Consider the following 26,307-nt stretch of genomic DNA (forward strand, 5'->3'; position numbering starts at 1 on the left):
TTCTATACCATAGAGTTCCTTCACTCGTTATATTTTCGCCTTAAACCTTGCGTAATTCATTATTCATTTCAGCAGCATTGAAGTTCCTAACATGAAGAAAGTGAATAACTGCACGAATTTCGGAGTTGGCAGGATTATCAATTGCAGAACACATTATAACTCACACTGTAGAAACAAGAACTTACACTCCGTGACCAGTTACGTGATGGTTTACAAGGCAATGAATCATGTGACGCTACTTTTCCAGCACGAACTCTCTACCACTTCTATATTAGTTGTCTGAAACAAACGGAAGTTACTTTCCGAATAGCATTCATATTTTATAATGTCTTTGTTGGTCACCCTACAGTATTCTTGATAGAAGTCTCAGCACAACAACCAACTGCATTCTGGACATGCCACAGCAGGCAATAACCATCGTCATAAATAAAAACTAAACTTCTTGGCTTTTAGTCCGCAAGGGAAGTATACCGACCAACCGAGCGACCGCCACTTGTCGGCGAAGTTAATGCCAAATTTTGTGGATAGAGGGTGTCGTGTGTTCAGCGTAACGGATTCCCACAGGCGTTAATCTCGGTTTTCTAGACCGGAGCCGCTACTTTTCCATTCAAGTAGCACATCAATTATCCTCACAAGACTGAGTGGACTCTGTTCCAGACGCAATACTTCTCAGAAAATCTGGTAGCGCCGGGAATCGAACCCTGGACCTATGACCACTAGATCACAGAGGCAGAAACAGAAATAACTCAGAATATCGCTACTTATTGTTCCAGCCCAAAAATACATCACCATGCCAAGTAACAACTATGACACAACTAACACTCCACTATACATCCAGGATTCACTGCTTCTACGAGACACAATACCAATGACTACAGTTGGCATATTAAGTCACATCCCCACCATACATCATCATTCACCAGCACAGTAAAATAAACCTTATACATCCCCATAGAACCTATTATATTTGCAATGCTTGAAATTAAGCATACTAAGCTATCAATAAATTCAGCATTATTCTTGTCACTTCACTGTATATACATACCCTTCCTAAGTCACACCTCACAAGCCTCACATTATACATCATCCACCTTACGCTAACCATTTTAACAAACTAAGAAAATCATTAAAATTTATGTTTCTTTTTATTCTATCACTTAACACAAGAATTTATTAAGACAATTTTTGTTCTAACTCGGAATTTCGATAATAATATACTCGTATTATATTTATTTATTTACAAACTACCTGATGATGTCAATGCAATCAAAACATGCCGTGGCTGAATGAGACAATACAATTTAATGAGGCACTGATATTTTTCTTAAGTTTTTTGGTTCTATTAAAGTTTAATTTACTTCACTGTTATGTTTCCACAACCAACATTTGCATAAGCCTACATATGTAATTTCAATGAAGAGTGAAAAATTGAAAGAACCAGAAGCAGCTGAAAAATTCAGCTATAAAACTTCAGAATATCAAAACAGAATTTAATATCCAATTCTTGAGTTCAATGAAAAACAAGAAGACCTTAATCTCATTTCACGTTTTCTTACTAATATAAATGCTAATGAAGAAGTGAGGAACTAATCATAAATATTACTCACCAATGCAGCTTCTTGGGCCTAATCCAAAAGGTATGTATGTCATTGGGTTGATGTTGTGCTTATTGTCATCACTGAATCGTTCCGGATCAAAGCGCTCAGGGTCAGGAAAGTAGTTGGGGTCATGCTGCAGCCCATAGACAGGGATCATAATGTTGTCTCCAGGACGCAATTCCAGTGGAGGATCAGATTTCAGTGTGTAGTTTTTAACACAAACTCGTTCCACAGCTGCTCCTGGTGGGTACAGGCGTAGTGTTTCTGTGAATATGAATTTAAATACATTATCATTTATGGATTAAACATACCGACTAATGTCTCAGGTTCTGTGAGTGCGGAATGCTATCCGTCAGTATGGAATCGAAGACCTTATTACATGTTTCGTGTAAGTTGGTCCATACTGAATTCTTTATTTGGCTCTATGAATATAAAGAGAAAGAAAAGAACAAATCAAAATCAAATGTTTTCACAAACACGCCTGTCATACATGACTTGTAACAAATATCTGAAATCCACTGTGACAGGAAGCTTGCTAATGGATATAATCCCAACATTATGGACGGAATACACAGAAATACTGAAGAGTAAAGGAAACAGTGCAACAGGAGATCACTGTGCTCTGGAACATTATGCCAAGCAGTTTCGTAAAGCACAGCATCATGTCCCAGCAGATGGTGACTTTGATATTCACAGCTGTGATAAACTCAAATATCATGAAGCAGAGATAAGCATATATGAGTACTTAGTTTCTATGAATAAACAATTGCATATTCTCACCTGACACGACCATGTCGAGGTACTTCATGCTGTGGACCATCTCATACGTAAATTTCCCATCATGCTTTTTCAGTGTTTTGTCAATCTCCTCCTGCAACCGAGTTTGTACATCTGGATGTATGGCCAGCAGATAAGAGACAAAGCTCATAAGTGTGGAAGATGTGTCAAATCCAGCCAAGAAGAACTGGAGGGATTGGGCTATGATGTCTTCATCATCTAATTCTGTGACAAAAAGTATCTGGTTTTGGAAGCTGCTAACTGAATTTACAATTCATATTTGTCCTCAATAATTACATAAAATTATAAAATAAATGAAAGTAGCATAACAGCCAGACAGGGATTCCAATTTGCTACAATTGTACATGGTTCTATCATCAACCAAAAACAGCACCATCACTGATGATGACAATGATGATGACAACAAAGATAAGAGTAGCGGCAGCACCAGCAAAAGTACATATGCAGATAAAATTAATCTGGGTATACTAGTCATACGAATATATACATAAAGTAACGTATCTCCACATGGAACTGGCGACAGAAATCAAATAGAAGGGGCAACTGAAACAGGTACATTTAGTCCATGACTGTCCTGACTACAAGCATATACTCTCAAAGACTCATCAATGAACTAGAAAACTTAAAACTGTAATACAGTATACAATTAACTGTCACTATTAATAGAGCACACACATATCATGTAACAGGAGATTTATGAATGCTTTGTAACAAATGTATATTTACAGATAAGTGTACTTTCATGAGTCAATTACTGTTCAAATCTTTTGTCACTTTATGAAATATGGTATGAGATAACATAAATGATAATTATATGATGATGAATGGATGGCTGGGTAAATTTGTAAATGAATATCACGGATGGATAATGGTGATGATTATGACAACGGTGATAGTACTGGCGATAATTATGATCATGGGTGGATGGGTCCTCTCAGTGTGACTGGATGGCTATCAAGATAATTTCTGAAGTATTCTGATGACTCCCCTGGAAAGCACTAGAGTACAGAACTGTCCAACTGAACGCATGAGATCAAAGGGCTGCGGCTTACTTATCTTGGCACCCTTCTGATCCTCTGCAGAGTCCTCTTCATGTAGAGTTCCCTTCTTAGCCTGGATCAGCAAGTGCAACAGGTCTGGTCTGATGATGCCTTCTCGTTCTCGTGTGGCAACTGTGTCAAGTACCAATGTCTTGAAAAATTGTGTGATCTTCCCTGGTACAAGGCTAAGGCCCAAAAACTGAACAGAAAACATTCATTGCAGTCAAACAATCTACCATTTTTATTTGTAATTTTGTACAACATTAAAATTGTAATTTTTTAATAATATTAAGACTGTGCTAACTGACCAATTAATTTGTTGCTATAATTAAATGGATGAATTTGTTTCTTGTTGATTAACAAAACGTTGTCATTTCCTGTTGGGGAACAGAGGGAGAGAATTTTTCTACTGAATTTCTGCCAAACTTTATGTCAACTATTAAAGAACCTGTATTAATAATGCCAATACTGCCTTGGCAAAGTGGTACCACACATTCTGGTACACCTATGCTTCAAAGGGACCTACTGTCTCCAGTGTAGAAGGATCAGGTTCTTCTGAAATACTGATAATGACCAAGTATGCAGAATTCGAGGTTCCCAAGGTGGTGACTATGAATTGTACCACCTTCTAGGATAATAAGCCGTCAAACAGGAGATTACCAATGTTTTGAAGAAATGAACTGACTGTATTTTCTGCCTTCTGGTGCATGTTGGCTCAATTTTGACCCTGAAGATGGACCCAGTATGTTTCTCTGGTAATCTCTACCAAATTACATGGCGTCATATCCCTTCAGTGAACAACCAGATGACATGTTCACAGCCACTGCCATGAGAACCATAAATCACACACACTGCATTAATAACTTCAAAGAAATAAACTCTGTTAAAATATAAGCAGAAGAAGCAAACACACCATCCTGTCATTAGATGACATTATATATCAGATAAATTCATTACACATCCCACAACCTCCTCATATATGGTCAGTATTTTTCTTCAAAACTACTGCTTTCTAAAAGTCATCCAACCAAACTTCAGTAGGCATTTCTTGTTACCCACTTGAGCTAGTTACACTAGAAAGTTGGGCAAATCAGTAGGTTCGGATTATGCAAAATTCTGCTTCCCATTTCATATTTGTTCATCTGTCTTGGTTCCAACAATCTTCCTTAGAAAAGTTTTCTCAGTTATATGTAATATTCATTCTTCTTTAACTCACTTAATTTCATGCTAAACCGTATTTCACGTTATGAAACTATTATGGATCCATCCATGGAGAAATTTTGAAAATAAATGTGGTATCTGTACCTTGTAATATGATACTATAATAGAACAATCTATGAAGAACTGCTGAAGCCAAGTGTGTATATGTTTATTGATTGATGTATATGATGTTGATTTTGTATATGCATATTGATATCTGTATTCAAAGGACAATTTCCACATCCTGGTTTTTTAACTTGTAGGGATATATATGGAAAATAAATGGACAATGACAATGTACACAATGCTGTGGCCAATTAAATGTCTCAAATGGCAAATAACCTGTCATTAAACTGGACAAGATTACCCTGCCATAGTATATTATACTCGAATATAAGTTTATATAGACAGACAGCAACTGATACTGTTTACCCAATTAAAGCAGGGGAGAAATAATATGCACCACATGCTGCAACAATAAATATGTATATGTTTTAGCCACACAAAGCATTTATGTGTCTCTGAGGTAGGAACTGAATTTTCTATATTACTTCCAACAACTTAATGCTTCAAGGGGTTAACATACACATAAGCATAGCATGTCTCTGGATAAACAGTCCTGACCTTCATGACCTTTGGTATTGACAAGAAGATTAACCATTTGATTGCACCAAAACTGGTGGCATCTTGCCCCATCATATAGAATTCATTTGTTGGATGTTTTAGGGAATCAACTTTAAGCCCAAATGCTGTCGTGGCAATGACATCATTTGTGTATCGGGTATAAAATTCCTTTAGCTCCAGCACCAACAAATCGCCATCTGAAAATACATAAACAACAGCATAAATCTGCCCAGTCTCCTAATGTACCTTATTTCATGGTACAACACTTAGTTTTTGCTGTGAAATTAAGTGTGTTTCAAGGATTATTTTAAGGTTCTGTACAGTAGTTCCAATGTAACAGTGTTCAAATTGTGGGACACAAGTTCTACCAAATCTCAAGCTATACCAAATAATGTATGTCACATAATTAGATTGGCTGCTCACACACACACACACACCCTCATTATGCATGTACTACAATTTCAAAAGTTATGGCCAAACCTATTTCTGACCCATACCAGCCATCTAAACTGACTATTTATGGTTATCATAACATTTTCAACATATAATGTTAAAGGCAAGGGTAATGTCACCGTTCAACACAGACATAATACCACAAAGGTCACTAATATAGATTTCGATGAGAATGGGTTATCAAATTTGCTGGTGTACAATTTCAAGGCGAATACTCGAGCCCTGTGGCACACAAAGCATAACTGTCCTGAAGAGAAAATCGATTAAGCTGAGCAAACATTTCGAGTTCTTCAGAGGCTAATAACCACTTAGCTAGCCATGAAATTCCTATCATTTTATGGAATCAGGAGAATCATTACCATGTTTATTTCTTTGAGATCCATATTTTTATTATCTTCAAATTGAGAAGTGGGGAAGACACCTGCTCAGCTGGAACTGTTACAAAATGCTAGTATCATGCATTAGAACTGTTAGTGTTAAAAAATAGCTCAAACTAGCTATGAACCATCTATCACAGAAGCACAATAGATCAGTGATGATTGCGGTGTAAGAGCCAAGTGCTATGGCCCACCCTTACACATACATCTATCACATGGGCTCTGCAGAGCAGACTTTGTTTCTCTGCAGCAAAGATCCACTGTGTACATTTCTCACAACTGTAGTTTATATCCTCCCCCTGATCTGTTTCTTAACAACAATGTTCTGCTATTTCATTTATCTGCCAAGTTATTTCCTCTTATTCTTAATATCATACCCTTTTAGGAACCTTATTTGAGATGGTTTGAAGTTAAATGTGAACAGTTATTGAAAATTTTAGAAGTTTTATACAACTGGTCATGGAGTGAAGCCCAGATGGTGATGCTCTGATTTTAACACATTTGAACTGTTTTCAGACAAACTCTGCAAGCACCAGAGGGAATTTCAATCTGTCTATCATACATCATATTCATGAGACTGGGATTCATTTTGTCACCATGGTAATGGAGTTTTCTTCACCAGTGATCTTGATGTTCTGTATGAGGAATCCATGTAAACTCAAACATCTCTGTGAAGGAATCTCCTCTGTTAGCATGCAACTAGTTTATCAACACAGCCTCATCACCCTTCTTAGAGTGCAGTTTCTTCTATCCACTTACCATAGAAGGTCCGATGTGTACACCAACACTTCTAAACCTCAGGGTTCAATTTTGCCACCTTCTTGAGCAAATTGATATCCACTTGAAATGTATGATTCTCAACAGAACTTTAACAATTCCACCTTGGCATAATACATGCCTGACCTGCGACCTCCATTTGCCCATTTCATGAGAGGCGCACCTTAATATCGTCATTATTTTGAGGAACTCCTTTCTGAGTATCCAGAATATATGGTTATGTACACTGATAGCTTGACGGGTTCGAGGTTCAGGAAGGTGTGAGAGACCATGCTTCATCTCACTGCCTCCATTACCTTAATAGTGTAGACAGCCAAACCCTATGCCATATACAGATTTCTTCCTTTCAATTAACACACCTCAGTTTTTTATCTTATTTGTGTCTTTCAAGTTCTCCATGTACAAATACAAGATCACCTTGTTCTTAGAGAGATTTTTCATCCAATTCCTTTATGTGAATAAGTCTGGGAAGTCAGCTGTGTTCTGCTCAATACCTGGTCATCTGGGCATATCTGATAATGACACCACTGATGCAGTAGCCAGGGAAGCTGCCTTGTATGGGGACGTTTCATAAGAAAGAGTGCGGGGCAATTATGTTTGCTCCCGAAACCCAGTAATATTAAATTCTGACTTTTTATAAGCTTTGGTCCAAGGATGGATACTGGCCTAAAATTTTGTCGCTGTGTGTATCTGTGTATTTCCCCTTAATCTTTTCAGATGGTCTGGAATTTCGTCTGTTCCCAATTCTTAGGTATCAGAATAAGCCGAGATTATATGAACTGACCCCAGTACACCCTGCAAGGTAAAGTAGTCCCTGCACTCAACTAATTAAGCATTACACAGTGAAGACATATGGGGGAGTTGATTTATAGGTCCACATTTTCTTGACTTCAGCAGTAGTTGGAGATGTGTAGTCAGCTTAATGCCCTGGCCACTTTACACCTGGGGGAACAGCCCCCGGTACCCCTGGAATTGAGGCTGGGAAGACCCCAGAACCAGTCTGGACATCATGGAAAAAAATTCTTGAGCCTACCAGGACTATAATTCCAAATCATTCTGTCATCCAGCCCACAAGTCAGTCGCTATACAAACTGAGCTATCCCAGCTCCATAACACATCTGTAGCCTACACTCTTCTCAACGCAGAGACAAGAATTCAGGTCCACCAAATCATTTATTATTACATTTGTATTATAAAAATTTAGAGGAGTCGGGATAGTGTAGTCAGTACAGTGAGTGGACACAGACCAGACAACCAAAGGGTCAGAGTTCGTGTCCCGGTAGAGTCAAGAATTTTCTCTTTTCCACGTCGTCCAGACCAGCTCCGGAGTCCATCCTACATCCTATCCAATGGGTACCGTGGGTAAAGGGGCCGGAGCGTGAAGCTGACCACTCACCTCCAGCTAGTCCCAAGGTCAAAAAATGTGGATGCATATTTCCCCCGTATGCCTTCATAGCGTAGTGTTTAATTAGTTAAGAAGAGGGACAACTTTCCCTTTATTATAATCATTTATTATTATAAAATTTTATAATTTATCAACTTACTTTCAATAATAGAAAAATGGCTTATAAATTTTTATTGTGTGTCTGTGTGTTCCTATAATGGGGTCAGGAGAGTCATAAAAAAGAAATGGTTGGAATTTCCCAGCTTATACATTTTTAGGCACTAGATTAAACCGAGATGATGTGAACTGGCTCCAGTACACACCTGCCGCATAGGCTCTTTTCACCATAGAGGCACAATTTCATGTCAAACAAATCATGCAGCAGGCTTTCCTGCTGCAGCTCTCCCATGCCAGTCATCATTTCACGAATGTCTGTACATATCTATCACCAACCCATAAGCCCAACAAACATGGCCAGCCAGTATATCATTACACCCCGCGGTTGGCCTGTTTACAGTAAAATTTCTTCATTTATTTAACACAAATTATAAAAGTGATAATATATTTACCTTTTTTGATTTTGTAGCTGGTTTCTATCGGCTGTTGATAGCTCTGCTCCAGGAAGTCTAGCAGCTGCTCACTGCATTCATTCACCAACACAAACATGGTCTTCATCTTGCTGGATGTGAAAGCAGGACTTAGTGTGGACCGCATGTCTCTCCAGCGCTGGCCTATGCCACATACAACAGCGGTTCAGAAAACTTTCCAGACTGGGGCTTGCTTAATGTGAACACAAGTGCTCAAATGCCTTGTGTTCCTGCTACCTATTAAAATTACTTAAAGTGTAATTTAGCAATTTCAAAGCAACTTCTAATTAACATTAATGATGTCTACTAAGTACCTCCTCTTTTTTTTTTCTGTGGCGCTACAGCCCCAATTTTGGCCTAGGCCTACCTCCATGAAACTCTCCTTTTCACTTCGGTTTACTAGATCTTACACATTCGGTAGGACTCCTTGGGCGAGTGATCAGCTCGTCACCAGGCCTCTACCTGTAGACAAACACAGAAAAACACACACAAACATCCATGCCCTGAGTGGGATTCGAACCCACGATCCTGGCTTTTGAGCGAGTGAAGACAGTGCATGCCTTAGACCGCTCAGCTACCGTGACTGGCAAGTACCTCTTCTACTAGCACTTTAAAACTCTTAAGTTAATCTAAATAATATTTAGCAGTTCATTTCTTACCTGGATCTCCATTATGAGTGGCTGTCTACAGAAATAATTGCCATTGATTGCAGAATGATGAAGTTTTCTCTGTCCTTAATTAAATAAGAACCATGTCACAAAGTTTGTTCTTACTCAGTTGAAAAATACTGGTATAAACACGCCATATGTTTGCATGTATTACATGTTTTGGCCTATTGTGGTCATCATCATCAGGTACAAACAGCTTTTACAATCGCCCTTCTATCTATTATACCTCTCCACAATGGTCAGTGTTCACATATAAAAAGTGCATTTTACAGGTATATTGTCTATGTAATACCCTTATGTTATGGAATGTATTAAACTTAAATATAATTTTTATTTAAATATTTTAATTAGAATAAATATTAAAATCAGGTTAGCTATTAAAAGGTGTACTCATATATATAAAAACTAACTCCATGGAGATGAGCCCTTCTTGAGAAGGGGCCAGTTTTGCAGCTACTCCAGAATTTTCCAACAACTTATGTAACCTGAAGGTTCAGTACCATGTTTACAAGAGATCTCCACTGGTCACTTTCCTGAGCAAGATCAATCCAGTCCATGCCACCCCATCCTATCTCCCTACAATCCACTTTAATATTATCCACCCACCTATGTATTGGCTTTCCTAGTAGCTTCTCTCCTTCTGGCTATTCAACAAAAATCTTTAATGCATTCCTCTTCACCCCATTCGTGCTACATGCACTGTCCATCTCATCCTCTTTCACTTGGTCATTCTAATTATACTTGGTGAAGAGTACAAGTTATGAAGCTCCTCATTATGCAGTTTTCTCCAACCTCCTGTCACTTCATCCCTCTTCAGCCCAAATATTCTCCTGATCAACCTGTTCTCAAACACCCTCAGTCTACATATCTCCCTTAATAAGTTTCACACCAATACAGGACCACAGGCAAAATTACAGTTTTAGATATTCTAATTTTTAAGTTTTTAGACATCAGACAAGGTGAAAGGTTCTGGACTGAATGGTAGCAAGCATTCCCTTAATTCAATCTCCTCTTAAATTGCTCCTGAATCAAATTTTGATTTGTTAGTTTCGTTCCATAATATCTGAGTTGTACCACATTTTCAAAGGATGTATTAGCTACTTTTATAACATGATTTTGCCCTGTGTTCGGTTGATGAGACAGTAACAGATACTCAGTTTTTCTGCATTTTCTTTGAGACCAACCTTCTTACTAGCATCAATTAAAGTTTCTCTGATTCTTTGTGGTATCTATGTTATCCCCCACTAGAGTCATATCATCAACATAGACCAGCAACTGATGTATCCCATTTAATTTCAGACCCACCTGGTTCTCCTGGACCTTCCTAATGGCATAAGCTAGTACAAAGTTGACAGTCAGTGGTGATAAAGCACCTTCTTGTTTTAGGCCATTTTGGATAGAAAAATTATCAGATAAATATCTACTTATATGGACTTTACATTTAAACACAAAATTTAAGCAGCCTACAAAGTTTCATGGGTACACCAAACTCTGTGAGAATACTGCACAGGACTTCGCTCGTAACAGAATCATAGACTACCTTGAAGTCGAATGAATAGCTGATGTACTGTTACATTGTACTCCCATTTTTTCTCCAGTATCTGATGAATTAAAAAATTCTGATCACAGTTCATCTGTTTCTCCAAAACGCACAATGACGACGATCCCCAATAATTTCATCTATGTATGGACTTAAACTTGAGAGCAGAATATTGGATAAAATTATTTATGAAGTTGATAACAGTGATATCCCACGATAATTATTACAGTCAATCTTTATTGCCCTTCTTATGAACTGATACCATAATAGACCCCTTCCACTGTTCAGGCAATTATTCTTTATTCGAAACAGAATTAATGAGTTTATGGATCTCAGACCATATTATTTCAACCTTTTTATTATATCCGTCACAACACAACTAATATCAAGATGAGACCATTTTCGGCCCTGCTACATGTTTCGGCTATTGATAGCCATCATCAGGCAAACACATGATTTACACACATATACACACTACTGAACCACAGCACCAACAAAATTGGATACAATATTATTAAAATACATATATAAAAACACTTGATGTGAAAAATACAAAAATCAAGTTATATAAAAAAGAAGTATGATATAAAATAAGAATAAAATTCTTTTGGTGTTTTTACGAGTACATCAATGTGTCAGTCGTTGGTTTGTGATTTGTGTTTTGTTTTGTTCCCATGGACAAGTTAGAATATTCATACTTATTCCTACATAAAATTTTCGTTGTTTACATTCCCTACAGTATGGACAATACTTTGTAAGATGAGGCACTGACTAATATTATAATTTACTTTACTACATCTACATTGCGAGCTTCATACACAATTTTATATACGAATAAGTATGAATATTGTAACTTGTCCATGGGAACAAAACAAAAAACAAATCACAAAACAACGGCTGACACGTTGATGTACTCATAAAAACACCAACAGAATTTTATTCTTATTTTATATCATATTTTTGTTTTATATAACTTGATTTTTGTATTTTTTACATCAAGGGTTTTTATATATGTATTTTAATAATATTGTGTCCAATCTTGTTGGTGCTGTCGTTCAGTAGTGTTTATGTGTGTGTAAATCATGTGTTTGCCTGATGATGTCTATCAATAGCCGAAACATGTAGCAGGGCCGAAAATGGTCTGATCTTGATATTAGTTGTGTTGTGACGGATATAATAAAAAGGTTGTATATTGTAACACAACAGGATGCATGAAATGAAAACCATAATATTTCACCCCTTGCTTGAACAGTTCTACAGAAATTTGAACACTACCTGTCGATTTTTACTTCAACTTTGAAACAGCAATTTCAACCCCCGCATGAGTAAGATTAGATACTACTGGATCAGCTATATGTAATTCTACTTGCCTAAAATCACTGACCCCATGTATATTCAATAACTGAGATAAGTGGTCCTTCCATTTTTCAAAATGTTGAGGGAATCTATTGTACAAGCAGATCACCATTCTCATCCTTCACTAAGTTACTGCTAGTTTGGGAACCTCTCTTAAGGTCATTTATTCCTCTAAACAGTTCTCTAATATTCTTGTTCTTATTGTTCGTTACAAGCTCATTTACTTCTGTCTTTCAGATATTCCCTCTTTTTATTCCTGAAATGCCCCCTAGTTTCATGTCTTGTATTGTTCAGATTATCCCCATTTATCCACTTGGATCCTGTAGCCACTGTTGTCTTGTTTCCTATGGTCTAATAATTTTGAGCATCCTTCGTCAAATCATGGCTTATGCTTCTTAAATTCAAAATAACCTAAGCCCACTTTCACTCAAATTTTGATATTAACTAGCACTTTCCCAAGCTCTATTAATATCCATCTCAGTCTAAGTTTTCAAAAGCTGCAAACCTATTTGAGATTTCAACACAATACTGCTCTTTACCCTCTCCTGCAATTTTTTTAGATTAATACCCTTCTTAGAACACTGGGTATTGTTTGTTTATTCACTTCCATTTCCTCCCTAAATTTTTCCGCCCCAGGTAGTGGTCAGTATCATAATCTGCTGTTCTAAATGAATGGACATCAAGTATACTTGAATGCTGTCTCCTATCTATCAAAATATGGTCAATAATTATGAGTCTTTCCATCAGGAAACGTCCAATTTATTTATGAATATTATGATGTTGGAACCTGGTACTTTTGACAATAAGATTTTACAGTTTCTCAAATTTTACTACTCTAACTCCATTTATTAATGTCCTGTAAACTCACATTCTCAATTGTTGGTTTGAAATCGTCTTTCCTACTTCCTTCAGAAATGAAATCTCCTAACAAAATTTTTCATTTGGTATTTAAGGAATTTATCGAATACATGTTATAGTCATCCCTCATATCATCATTTTTATCCCCTGTTGGGGCATGCACATTGAAGAACAATTGTGTATAGTATAGTATACTGTATAGACCATTCATATTATTGAAGTCATAATGACTATTCAGTAAGGCCATATTTCTATATATTTACATTATATATACGGTACATATGTAATCTAATGACATCCTTAAGACCTGTATGTCATTCACTCACCCTTGAGAATAATGAGCGGTTTCGACCATATCGACTCCCTGCTCTCTATATAATCTGTTCGGTGATCTGTGAAGTACTCGAAATCTTTCACAGTGATGGTTTTGATAAGTTCCAGATCTCTCACGTAAACAACTGGCATCCGAAACATGAAAATAATTCCAAATTGGCGGCCTTTGAATTGGTTGTAACTTTCCAGTAAAAGTTCAAGTAAGGACTTCTTCCCCATATACNGCGAGCTTCATACACAATTTTATATACGAATAAGTATGAATATTGTAACTTGTCCATGGGAACAAAACAAAAAACAAATCACAAAACAACGGCTGACACGTTGATGTACTCATAAAAACACCAACAGAATTTTATTCTTATTTTATATCATATTTTTGTTTTATATAACTTGATTTTTGTATTTTTTACATCAAGGGTTTTTATATATGTATTTTAATAATATTGTGTCCAATCTTGTTGGTGCTGTCGTTCAGTAGTGTTTATGTGTGTGTAAATCATGTGTTTGCCTGATGATGTCTATCAATAGCCGAAACATGTAGCAGGGCCGAAAATGGTCTGATCTTGATATTAGTTGTGTTGTGACGGATATAATAAAAAGGTTGTATATTGTAACACAACAGGATGCATGAAATGAAAACCATAATATTTCACCCCTTGCTTGAACAGTTCTACAGAAATTTGAACACTACCTGTCGATTTTTACTTCAACTTTGAAACAGCAATTTCAACCCCCGCATGAGTAAGATTAGATACTACTGGATCAGCTATATGTAATTCTACTTGCCTAAAATCACTGACCCCATGTATATTCAATAACTGAGATAAGTGGTCCTTCCATTTTTCAAAATGTTGAGGGAATCTATTGTACAAGCAGATCACCATTCTCATCCTTCACTAAGTTACTGCTAGTTTGGGAACCTCTCTTAAGGTCATTTATTCCTCTAAACAGTTCTCTAATATTCTTGTTCTTATTGTTCGTTACAAGCTCATTTACTTCTGTCTTTCAGATATTCCCTCTTTTTATTCCTGAAATGCCCCCTAGTTTCATGTCTTGTATTGTTCAGATTATCCCCATTTATCCACTTGGATCCTGTAGCCACTGTTGTCTTGTTTCCTATGGTCTAATAATTTTGAGCATCCTTCGTCAAATCATGGCTTATGCTTCTTAAATTCAAAATAACCTAAGCCCACTTTCACTCAAATTTTGATATTAACTAGCACTTTCCCAAGCTCTATTAATATCCATCTCAGTCTAAGTTTTCAAAAGCTGCAAACCTATTTGAGATTTCAACACAATACTGCTCTTTACCCTCTCCTGCAATTTTTTTAGATTAATACCCTTCTTAGAACACTGGGTATTGTTTGTTTATTCACTTCCATTTCCTCCCTAAATTTTTCCGCCCCAGGTAGTGGTCAGTATCATAATCTGCTGTTCTAAATGAATGGACATCAAGTATACTTGAATGCTGTCTCCTATCTATCAAAATATGGTCAATAATTATGAGTCTTTCCATCAGGAAACGTCCAATTTATTTATGAATATTATGATGTTGGAACCTGGTACTTTTGACAATAAGATTTTACAGTTTCTCAAATTTTACTACTCTAACTCCATTTATTAATGTCCTGTAAACTCACATTCTCAATTGTTGGTTTGAAATCGTCTTTCCTACTTCCTTCAGAAATGAAATCTCCTAACAAAATTTTTCATTTGGTATTTAAGGAATTTATCGAATACATGTTATAGTCATCCCTCATATCATCATTTTTATCCCCTGTTGGGGCATGCACATTGAAGAACAATTGTGTATAGTATAGTATACTGTATAGACCATTCATATTATTGAAGTCATAATGACTATTCAGTAAGGCCATATTTCTATATATTTACATTATATATACGGTACATATGTAATCTAATGACATCCTTAAGACCTGTATGTCATTCACTCACCCTTGAGAATAATGAGCGGTTTCGACCATATCGACTCCCTGCTCTCTATATAATCTGTTCGGTGATCTGTGAAGTACTCGAAATCTTTCACAGTGATGGTTTTGATAAGTTCCAGATCTCTCACGTAAACAACTGGCATCCGAAACATGAAAATAATTCCAAATTGGCGGCCTTTGAATTGGTTGTAACTTTCCAGTAAAAGTTCAAGTAAGGACTTCTTCCCCATATACTGTGCCATATTTCCAATGAATGGAAGCGGTTTAAGGTGTGGTATATTTTGCTTTGTGAACCGGCCGTATGTGCTGGTACCCCAGAAGTACAGTACCACTCCTGCCGCCAGGACAAGTAGGGTCCAAACTAGGCATAGCCACGTCCAGTCCAGAATAGCCATCTTGTGTGCTGGGAGGACCTGTAGCAAGCAACAGACATTAAACGTTAACCCTCTCATTCCTGCAGACATACATGCAGTATATGTATGTTACAACACTGTGTAGTCTGGTAGATCATCACCAACGTTTCGAGGAAAGCTCTGCTCCATCTTCAGGGCCAAAAGTTGGTAACGCCCTTCGAGACTGCACGATATCACACCTCAGAACACAGCAGTAACGACAGTAACGGCCACGAGATCCTCAAATCTCGCGAAAGACGTATGTTAATTGACACGTTAGCGAGAATCTAAACGCTTCTAACAATGGCTGATTCATGGTACGAACATAATTATGAACATTGTTCCTTTTGTGGGGTATATTTCATACACTCGGTGGTGAAGACTAGCCGTTTCTAACGAGCCCAACTAACACGTTCGTCTCCCTTCACTTACACCTGAAGACGGAAACTGATTGTTAGAATAGTTGTGTATATGAAATACACACTATCCACTGAAAAATATAAAATACTGTGACGTCATGTCAGATTGCGTGAATATAATTTGGGTTCCGATAGAGACGTGTGTCTTTCTACAGTTCTTAATTTACCTTCGAGAAGCTCAAGCGGTTAGTCGCTGGCTCCCAGCGCCCGGCACGGATTAGATCTTGGGTCTGGTCAAGTGGCGCTGGGGCGGGTTTTCTCCGAGTACTTCGGTTTCCCTGCCAATCTTCATTCCACCAAATTCTCCATCGTCATAATCACTCGGGGCAGGTACAGTAGGCCAAACAGTGGCCGCCGTGCCGAGTGGACCCTGCTGGACTCCACCCCCACTAAGCGAACTGGAACTGGAAACTTCGGCAAGAGCCCCCGTGTGGAGGGGGGTTAGAATACTTCCGCCGTTGCCCTGTGGTTCGTAGAAGGCGAGGAAAAGGGAACCCGGTGTCTGGTGGCATAACCGGACCACCCTCTCACTGGGGGGGACATAAATACAGACCGGGTCCTTCAGGTTGGAGGTTGGACGCATGGCTTACGACCTCGCTCTGTAACGCCGAGGGCACACCAATGAAATTGAAAACCGCAATTGCCGAGAAAAATCGCCGATTTCAAGCAGGCAACTGGTTCCCAGGTTAGCAGACACACACTGAGAAAACTTATGTTTGAGTAGTTGCTCACGTCATCTTAAGTGTGAGTTCGTCCGACGTAATGCATGATTGTATTTTTCAATTTCGTGCACTTACCTTCTGCAATAGAATATAATAATACTGATCCTGTCATAATATGGCAGTAGTTAAGGCCGGTTGAGACGGGGTGAGAAGAGAGGACGACGACGACCATAAGGGAAATATTGTGATGTTAATTAATTCGTCTCAATTAAGGTAAATTTATTTTGATCGGTAAATAACGCGTTCACACAGGATACCAAATTTTCACATTCAGTGCAACAATTCTAGCAAGACAAAAGACACCTGGTGATGGCCGTATACAGCACAATTCTTTCGCGGGCCAGATAAAATCACATCGAGGGCCGCATGTGGCCCGCGGGCCGTAGTTTGGAGACCCTTGGACTGGATGGATCTGGCTCAGGATAGAGACCATTGGTGGGCTCTTGTGAACACGGCAACGAACCTTCGGATTCCATAACATGCTAGAAAGTTCTCCAATAGCTACACAATTGGCGGTTTCTCAAGAATGGCTCAGCTCCATGAAGTTAGTTACGTGTAGTGGCAGTGTATATGCCCAAAAGCGTAACAGGAAAGTAGCCTGGATTAGCGTGTATAGAAATACGTCATACCTTTGGTTCCCAAACTAGGTGCCGCGCATCGATGTTGTGTGCGCCGAAACATTAATATCAGTGAGCATAAAAATCACGGGAATGCTCCAGATCTGATGAAATTCTGTATGTCCTTGTACTTACCCATCCAGAAAAGGCAGTTCAGTTAGCAGAAATTATGTAGTTCAGATGTCTGAAGATTAGGCAGCCATAGAATTTAATTGTTGTACACATTATTTTTAAGGACCTAACTCCCTCACACTCTTACGGTTATCGGAGTGGATATTTGCGACTTAAATTACACAGACGCAAAGAAATGCAAAACCTACGTATTACATTTGATTTGTTTCATTCTGGTCCGTCACACTAACAATTACAAATATAAATCACTCCGTCCAATGTGACATGTAAGTTTTTTACTACATGAAAACTTAACACCCTTACATGTTTCGGTCTCTGCGGACCATCTTCAGAGGGCAAACATCACTACAAATAGGAAACCACCATCACATAAGTTGTTTATACGTAAAGTACGTAAACTTATATGCTACAATGCATAGTACACAAAATAGAGCATTTCACAAACACAGCAGTTCCTGGGAATGTAAAGTTTTTAAAAATTATTTAAAATTTCTTGATGCTAATTAAAAATTTTGTATTGTCAATAATTAAAATTCATAAACCATGCAGGCTCGTGTTCGTCCTCCCATCGTCCCTCTTGTATGGGGCAGATATTGTGTCACCTGTCTATCTTGATGTGGAGGTTCTTTATATCGTCCAGGGGTTGCTCGTGGCTCCGCAGAGACCGAAACATGTAAGGGTGTTAAGTTTTCATGTAGTAAAAAACTTACAGGTCACATTGGACGGAGTGATTTATATTTGTTCTACGTATCACAGCTCTCAATATTACAGGCTTTTATGGTCTGAGATCATTAGTAAAGCTTGACACAGTAGTATTTTAAGTGTGAAGTTCTGTAAAAATTTGATTTGTAGCTTATAAAGCAAACTAAATGTTTCGGAAATTATATCAAAATACTGGGTGGAACCATGCCCACGATAGATAATTCTGCAGGAACAAAGAGGGAAGAACATGTTGTCACGTAGTATGAGTGACTGTAGACGGGGTTTGGATTGGTGAATGTATTTATTGCTCACTTATACACACGACTCGAAACTACAAGCTATTAATGTGTCACCACTAATCTCCATATTTCACTAATCACCACAGCACCCACAAAGTCTTTTCCAGCTTGTTGTGTTTTCACCAGCCGTTCCATAGCAACGGCTTGTAACAGTGGAGATTCTTCAATTTCTGTGCTCACGCCTCTGCCCGCTGGCTAATACTACTCACAACTCAAAAGACAAAGTCAAATTTAGTTTACGACTGGCGGTTTACTGCCAATCAGTTCGTCTTGGCGTCAGGCCCCTTGAAGTCACAACCACAAAATTTTCTGAACTGAACTTTTGCCGTAATATTCCTTTTGTAACATCCTCTCTGACGAGAAGATGTGTTAGTCTTTTATGAATACGCTTGGCCTCTGGCCTTCTGCACATATAACATGTTACTGAAAATTCTTCCTTTTGCACTATACACAAGACCTCTGTCAGTAAAGGCCTTACAGGGTAGATCGTGCCTAACTTACATATCCTATGCTACAATGGTAGCTTAGTCACTTGATCGGTTCTAAGGTTGACTACTGCCAAGTTTAAGCCTCTTATATTTTCTGTGTCTCACTTCACCTTGTCCTATACCACATGTAAGTAACCTGCTCACAACTGAAATGTAGTGTCTTGGTTATAAAAATTTACTACGGACAACGTAGAAATCACGCCGTTTTCGACTGTAACTCTATTCTTGCGTGCGTATTGTTTGCCGCGGGAACATATTTACCGAACCTTTGCCCAGAAACTGTCGTTGTTTACAGAGTCGTCGCTTAACAACATGTCTATACGCGACAATATCAGACGGACCTCTTGACCTTAGGTTTTACTTATATATTTGTAAACGGGCACGAGCGTCCCCAGTGTGTTGTTTGCCGTGGAGTTCTCCCAAACGGTGGCTTCAACCAAGAAGTTTGCGTAGTGCCTTAACTTCTCAAGAATCTCTTGCTTACAAACCATTACAGTTTTCTTAAGAAAACTACTAGAAATGTGGTAACAGTTGAATTTAAAGCGAACTACACTCAGTACCAAAACAAAAATATTTCTGGCCTCTTTCGAGGTCTCATATTAAATAACGAAAACCAGGAAGCCCCAAACCGTCGGAGAGTCATTATTTCTTCCAGCATCCATGAACTCTCTGAAATTATGTACGGAGAGAAAAGATGTTGAATCTTTTAACACAGTTCCCTTCCTAACAATACTCTAACGTGTACAACCTTTGCTATGCAACTATAGCGAGATGGGCAGCGGTTTATACACGTTCCCACAGAAATAAACACGAAAGCAGCAGTAGAAGAGCTGTGTTTTCTATGTACTCTTTGCCCAGTTGTTGTAAGCATGGGACAAGGTTATACCCAGTCGGTTCTGTACGGGAGTCTGTGAAGAGAGGACTTCAGCCCGGAGGCGGAGGAATAGCAATTGTTGCAGCCGTTAGCAGGAACTCTTTAGTAACAAAGTGAGAACACTAGATTGTGCGACAGTACAGTAATGCGGCTCCATGAATTAATATCAGAATACACCACGAAACAACACTAGACCAGGATTAAATGCAGGTCAAAATTTTCACTTCAAACTGACGAATCAACAGATATCTCAGGATTAGTTCCAGTACCTACTTTTGTCATATGTTGTTTTGAAGGAAACATCCAGATATAATTTACGTTCTGTTTACTACTTTCAAAGAGATGTGAAGGAATGAATATTTCACAGCAGAAAGTGTATTTTACTCAAACTGCGTCGGTATAATACTGACGGGGCAGCAGCCTTTTCAGGAGAGAAAGAAAATCAGAAGATCCCAGCGTGAACATTGCGAATTGAGTGATTCATAGAGAGGCTTTAGAGACAGATGACCTTGAACCAAATTGGATTCTCCTGCAAGGAGTGGTGAAAGACGTGAGCTCTGTAAACGCTCGCCCATTGAGCACTGTGAGGTTACGCAGTAGAAAAGATGTCGCGTTTCTTACATTCAAATGTGTTCTTAAAGGATCAGTTGAGCTGAAAGGAACGTGTGCTGATTCTTACTTGACTCTGGTTCTGCACTGTATCAATTTTACTTTTTAATATAAGAAGTGCCTTGCTCTTCTTTGTCATATCTGCCGGACATATCTCATAAGCTCACCATCTTTAAGGTCCAAATAGAGTACAACCGGTTTTCAGCTTGCGGCACTATTCTACAAACTGGAAGATCGTGGGATCGGTTCCTGATGAAGTGATTGAATTTTCAATTTACCTAATCCTTCCAGCCGCACTATGGGCCTGGAGTCGACTGTGCCACTAACAGAAATGAGTACTAGGAATATTACTTGGGGGGGGGGACCTAGTGGGACAAGCTGTATGCAGGAAACTGCAGTTCCACACTAAAATGACCCGTCTTTGAAACTCCACATACAGAAACTGTAGTATACCATTTTTAACTACTGAAACACACAACTAAGCATTTTAAAATAAATAAAGATTAAAATACTGCCTAATCTAGCGTAAACACGTCTCAATACCACGGTTACTGTAAAATATGCCGAGTTTACGTGGCGACTATCTTTACGATCCCAGCTCCCCTCTTATGGAAGGAGTAATGAGGAAAGGGGCTGGCTTGGACTGGAACCCGAGTTAACTCTCCTGGTCGTGTCTTCAGGGAGAACAACCTTCATCTTCAGCGTTATATCCTACAAAGCACAGTTTGGGGGCAACAGGGTGGAAAGCACGGACTGATGACATACATAGATGGAGAAACTGATGGATAATATATAGCAATAATAACACTCATAATAATAACAATAATAAATTTAAAAATAAAGATGTCCTAGTGGTTGAGGCACTATGCTACAAGTCGGAAGGTCGCGGGTTCAAGTCCAGATGAGGTCATTGGATTTTTTCAGTTGACTGCACTAGGCCCTGGGTTTACTCAGCCTCTAACAGATATGAGTACCAGAAATTAATTTAATAATTTTCCTGGGAGTAAAGCGCGGCCGGCGCGTAAGGCTGACAACCTTACCGCCATCTTTGAGCCGAATGTCTAGATAGTGTGGGACCCTGAACGTCTCACAACCCTATGGGTCTCCACGGTCTGTTACAGGGATAGCTTTACTTTTTCCTTTTATCTCTTTAATGAACCGCTACGCTATGTGTGCGAAATTGAAGATAAGCTCTACGTGTTCCTAACTTCAACACTAGTTCTGGGTGACTGATCAGCTTCACGCACCGGCCGTTATACACCAGGGAAAGAGCTGCCTGCATCCAATGGATATTGGGAGGCTGGATAGAACCCGGAGCCGCTCTGGACACTGAAGAAATAGAAAAATCTCTTCCCCTGCAGCGTTTGTTCAGCCCGAGTCACTATACTGACTGAGCTACCAATATGCAATAATGACAATAATAATAATAATAATAACAATAAATAATTATTGTACTTGACGGCAACGGTGGCTCGATTTTCGGGGACGTCAGTGCAAGAAGTGACGGGCTTAGCAGAACGAATAATGGGGATATTCTACGTCACATTACCCAAAACACTTTTTTTAAGCTTGAGGGACGGAAGTGATCTTAAACATCTGCGGCCTTTACCCACAGGCATTCTCGAAAAATGGAGACATCACGTGAGGACCCGTGGACACTTTCATATCGAATACTTCCTGTTCTGTTGTTATACATGTGCACGTTATCCAAACGAATTGGTAGTAATTACGAAGAGAAGCAGAAGATTGCTACAATAACCTTTAGTCCCTTGTGTCAGTAAATCAGTAAGAAATAACATAGCGCTTTTACAAAATGTAGCTCCAGCCAGCGAAACATTCCGTGAAATTCTTCTTCCTTTTATAGGAACATGTAATAGCTACAGGAGTACAGAGACAGTAGGTTCCTTCTGTCACCGTACAGCCTGACAGGAATCTGCAAAACTGGACCTTCTGCTTTTATAAATTTTGTGAACTCATGCTATAGGATGATCAATAAATATAGTCTTAAAAGACGTAAACGCAAATATTTCTAAATTCCGGGGCATAACGCCGTATAGTTAGTAAAAACTCAGCTGACGTTTCGGAGCAGAATGTCGCCTCCATCTTCAAAGAGAAGAATAATCAAACAAGGTTTTATGTAAGATTTGAGGCTTTCACGGCGGTGACTATGAAGAAAGCAGTCTTCTGGGATTTGGCACCGTGTATATGTGACACGGTGCCAAATCCCAGAAGACTGCTTTCTTCAAGCAAGGTTTTACTTCAGTCACCTCCCAGGATTCTAATTACGCTTCAAGCACTCCATATAACCCCAACGTACAGACCATAGAAGCTGGGTGTTAGTAGACTCACAAGAGAAAACCTTCACACAAAAACTGCAATAAAACCTGGGTATCAGTTCATTCATTCATGGGTAATCTGTCAGACGACAGGTCCACAGTCTCTTCCAAACAGTTCTCCTCAAAATGGAGCATTTTTCTAATTTATTGTCGGGGTTTATGTGCTTGTAAAGGGAATCTCCGATAATGATTTAGAATCTAGCCATCTATTATACAAACCATAACTGCATATTTACTTACAATACACAAAAGTTCTTGGATGTACCAATAACGCAACATTGTCACATACTAAATATATATACTACACGGATATACGTTAACAGCAACGAGATCCATTGACAAAGTGCAGACCCAGTCATCACCTCAACTACACACATTTTACTGAATTTTACTTTATTTATTTATTTTGCTAACATATTGTAACATACTGTCAGCTTTATTACCGTTTCCCTTACATTGTGTTCCAACTTCATGTTGTAACCGCCCGCTGTCTCCACTACTGGCCCAACCTTGATGAGCGCCAATTTCTTTTACTCGACCCACTTAGTGAGACTTCAAGCTCCACACGTTGGTCGTCAATTTATTGCAATCGTCGTTTCACCGTTGTTGCACTTCGTTCTCTTTACACCCGTTTTCTTACCACTGTCTGTCCACTTACTTTAACTGTCGTCTCCGGCCGTGGGCTGCTGGGCTGCTACTGGTGGCGCCGGCTACATCTGGCTTTACTCTGCTCCATTTATCACCATTTACACACCCCTGATCTTTAGGATAATATGTTGTAATTTGGGCGCCAGTAAACTGATACTATCAGTTTACAGATTTATGAAAGGGGCGAAGGTTTCATGAGAGGTTGCTGTGGTGTGTAGCTAGTTCTCCGGTAGAGCTAAGAGTCAGTTCTCAGATCGTTTGGCAGGGTCTCGCTCAGGAAGGGGAGTGGGGAACTCCTGTTATAACACACACACACACACACACTTTGTTCCACCAGACACTTTATTTCTATTAGGTTGTTGATGACTAACTTTGAAACACTTGATTACACTTGCTTGTTAAGTTAGACATCACTCTGAATTTCGTCTGAATATCGAACTGTGTTACTAGTTTTCATACATAATTTCGATATGATAAATTCCACTTAACTGGTACTTTAATTTATCGTTTTAGTTAACTTTGGGACACACAGTTTATACTCTGAAAACTGTAAGCGTAGTAAGTCCACAAATTTTGGAGAGATACAGATTTTGGGTCCGTATGCTTCTTGAGTCGGGAAACAACTGCCTTAGCAGAATGACTTCTCAACTCTCGGAGCCATCTCGGGCCACAAGTCAACTCCCTACATCCGTTTAAGGATTACAGGGAATTCAGACTCCAAAATCTTAACGTGCATTCTGTCAGTAGCCTGACAAATGTTAAGTTTGGCTTGGGTTGAGGGAACACCCATCTTTTAAGTTGCGATGTTCAAAACTGTCACATATCGTATTCTCAAAGGACTCCGACAAGAAAAATTTCGTGTAACTTTCTAAGAACCAACGCTGTGGGGGTCCTTCCTGTTTCACTTCGCATCTGCGTTGACTAGTCCTTTTTCTTTTATCTTTTTCATTTGAGAGTTTGGGCTGTAACTCCATTTTGAGGGCAAGAAATAGCCAATGTACCTCTCGTCCATTTGCTGTATGTTACAAGTACACCAAATCGAACATGGTAATTAACATGGATCAAAACATACTACTAAATTAAATCAAGCTAAGGTTGGCAGATCGGTTACAGCTTGTACGTGTACGAGAAGACTATTGGCGGGGTTTGGACTGATGATCGGACTTATTGGACTTTGTGATACAGGGCGTGACTGCAGGTTACAATTTACCGTTAGACACACACACACACACACACACACACATGCAGTCACTCACTATCACACACAAAAAACACACATACTAATGTAAGATTCGAGGCTTTCACGGCGGTGACTATGAAGAAAGCAGTCTTCTGGGATTTGGCACCGTGTATATGTGGTGTTAACCAACGTTTCGGAGGAACGTATCGCCTCCATCTTCAGGGCAGAAGGGAAAATATAAGAAGTCCGCAAGCGAAGAGACCGTGAGAACCGGTAAAAGCAGATTGGTGTTTGAAATATACACAGCTATGTGAGAGCAGGGAAGGAAGGCAGGAAGGGCAAGTATACAAGTGAAAACAGTAGTGTCGGAGGGGGGGAAGGAGCTGGGTCAAGCTGGGTTTTATGCTGGGGGAGAGAAAGGTAAAGTTAAAGGCTGGGCACTAACCCTTAAGCTGGGGGGGGAGGGGGTTGCTATGTTAGTCAGTCATGGCCTGTGTAGCCTTGTGGATCTGGTGTCATGTCCCGGGGGAGGGGGTGTTTAAGGGAACACATGAGAGGCTTCCATGACTTGCTGAGACTTGCAGATTTCTTATTTTTCCTTCTACCCTGAAGATAGAGGTGATACTTTCCTCTGAAACGTTGGTTAACACATCTACACGGTGCCACATCCCAGAAGACTGCTTTCTTCTTCAGGTAAGTTACTTCACACATTGTCAAACATAACCAGAAGCAGGCAGCAGTGCTTCTGATGGCTTCTTGCATGGCTTCAACCCTGATGAAGGCAATATATTCCTGCAAAACTCTGGACTCTCTGCAAACTACATGGCATTNATTGGTGCTCCTGAAGGATGTAGTGAAGAAGAACGGATACAACAACCGGCAGATCCGCAGAGTTCTCAACCGTCTGCCCAACATCAGCCGGCCTTAAGATAAACCTGGCTCAGTCGCCTTCCTTCCCTATGTCGGGACCATTCGGTATTCAACCGTATCAGCAGAGTGTTGTCCCGGCACAACATCAAGCAGTGTTTCTGCCTCCAAACAAATTATCCAATATCCTCCGGCCGGTTAAAGATAGCCTGGGCCTAAGGACACCGGGTGTATACAGTATCCCATGCGAGTGCGGCAAGGTCTATATTGGGCAGACAGGCCGCTCCGTGGACATGAGGTTGAAGGAGCATCAGCGGCACATCCGTCTCGAACATCCGGACAAGTCGACCTTAGCTGAACACAGCATCGATCTGGGACACCGCATTCAGCTTCAGAATACCTCCATCCTCGCTACCAAGACCGGCTATATGGATCGCATCATTAGGGAGGCAAGGGGGGGGGGGGGGGTTTTTG

At 39.3% G+C, this 26,307-nt stretch overlaps 2 protein-coding genes across 6 annotated transcripts in view; both read right to left on the reverse strand.

Moving 5' to 3' along the window:
* Positions 1 to 26,307, reverse strand: part of LOC111869912 (cytochrome P450 9e2) — a 130,977-nt gene that overhangs the window by 58,245 nt on the left and 46,425 nt on the right. The window lies entirely within an intron of this gene.
* Positions 1 to 26,307, reverse strand: part of LOC111869913 (cytochrome P450 9e2) — a 30,099-nt gene that overhangs the window by 2,395 nt on the left and 1,397 nt on the right. The window contains exons 2-8 of one of the 3 annotated variants that reach the window (XM_023861789.2): positions 15,741 to 15,961; positions 13,587 to 13,774; positions 8,821 to 8,982; positions 5,261 to 5,457; positions 3,449 to 3,635; positions 2,379 to 2,600; positions 1,608 to 1,862 (exon numbers count right to left, since the gene is read on the reverse strand). In XM_023861789.2, the coding sequence (XP_023717557.1) occupies positions 1,608 to 1,862; positions 2,379 to 2,600; positions 3,449 to 3,635; positions 5,261 to 5,457; positions 8,821 to 8,982; positions 13,587 to 13,774; positions 15,741 to 15,943 (1,414 nt within the window). In that variant the 5' untranslated portion in view covers positions 15,944 to 15,961. Of the gene's footprint in view, positions 1 to 1,607; positions 1,863 to 2,378; positions 2,601 to 3,448; positions 3,636 to 5,260; positions 5,458 to 8,820; positions 8,983 to 13,586; positions 13,811 to 15,552; positions 15,962 to 26,307 lie in introns of those variants that run through there. The other 2 variants (XM_023861790.2, XM_023861791.2) reach the window with 2 other exon arrangements.

Source organism: Cryptotermes secundus, unplaced genomic scaffold (genome assembly GCF_002891405.2).
Source record: "Cryptotermes secundus unplaced genomic scaffold, Csec_1.0 scaffold842, whole genome shotgun sequence".
In the NCBI taxonomy this organism is placed as follows: domain Eukaryota; kingdom Metazoa; phylum Arthropoda; class Insecta; order Blattodea; family Kalotermitidae; genus Cryptotermes; species Cryptotermes secundus.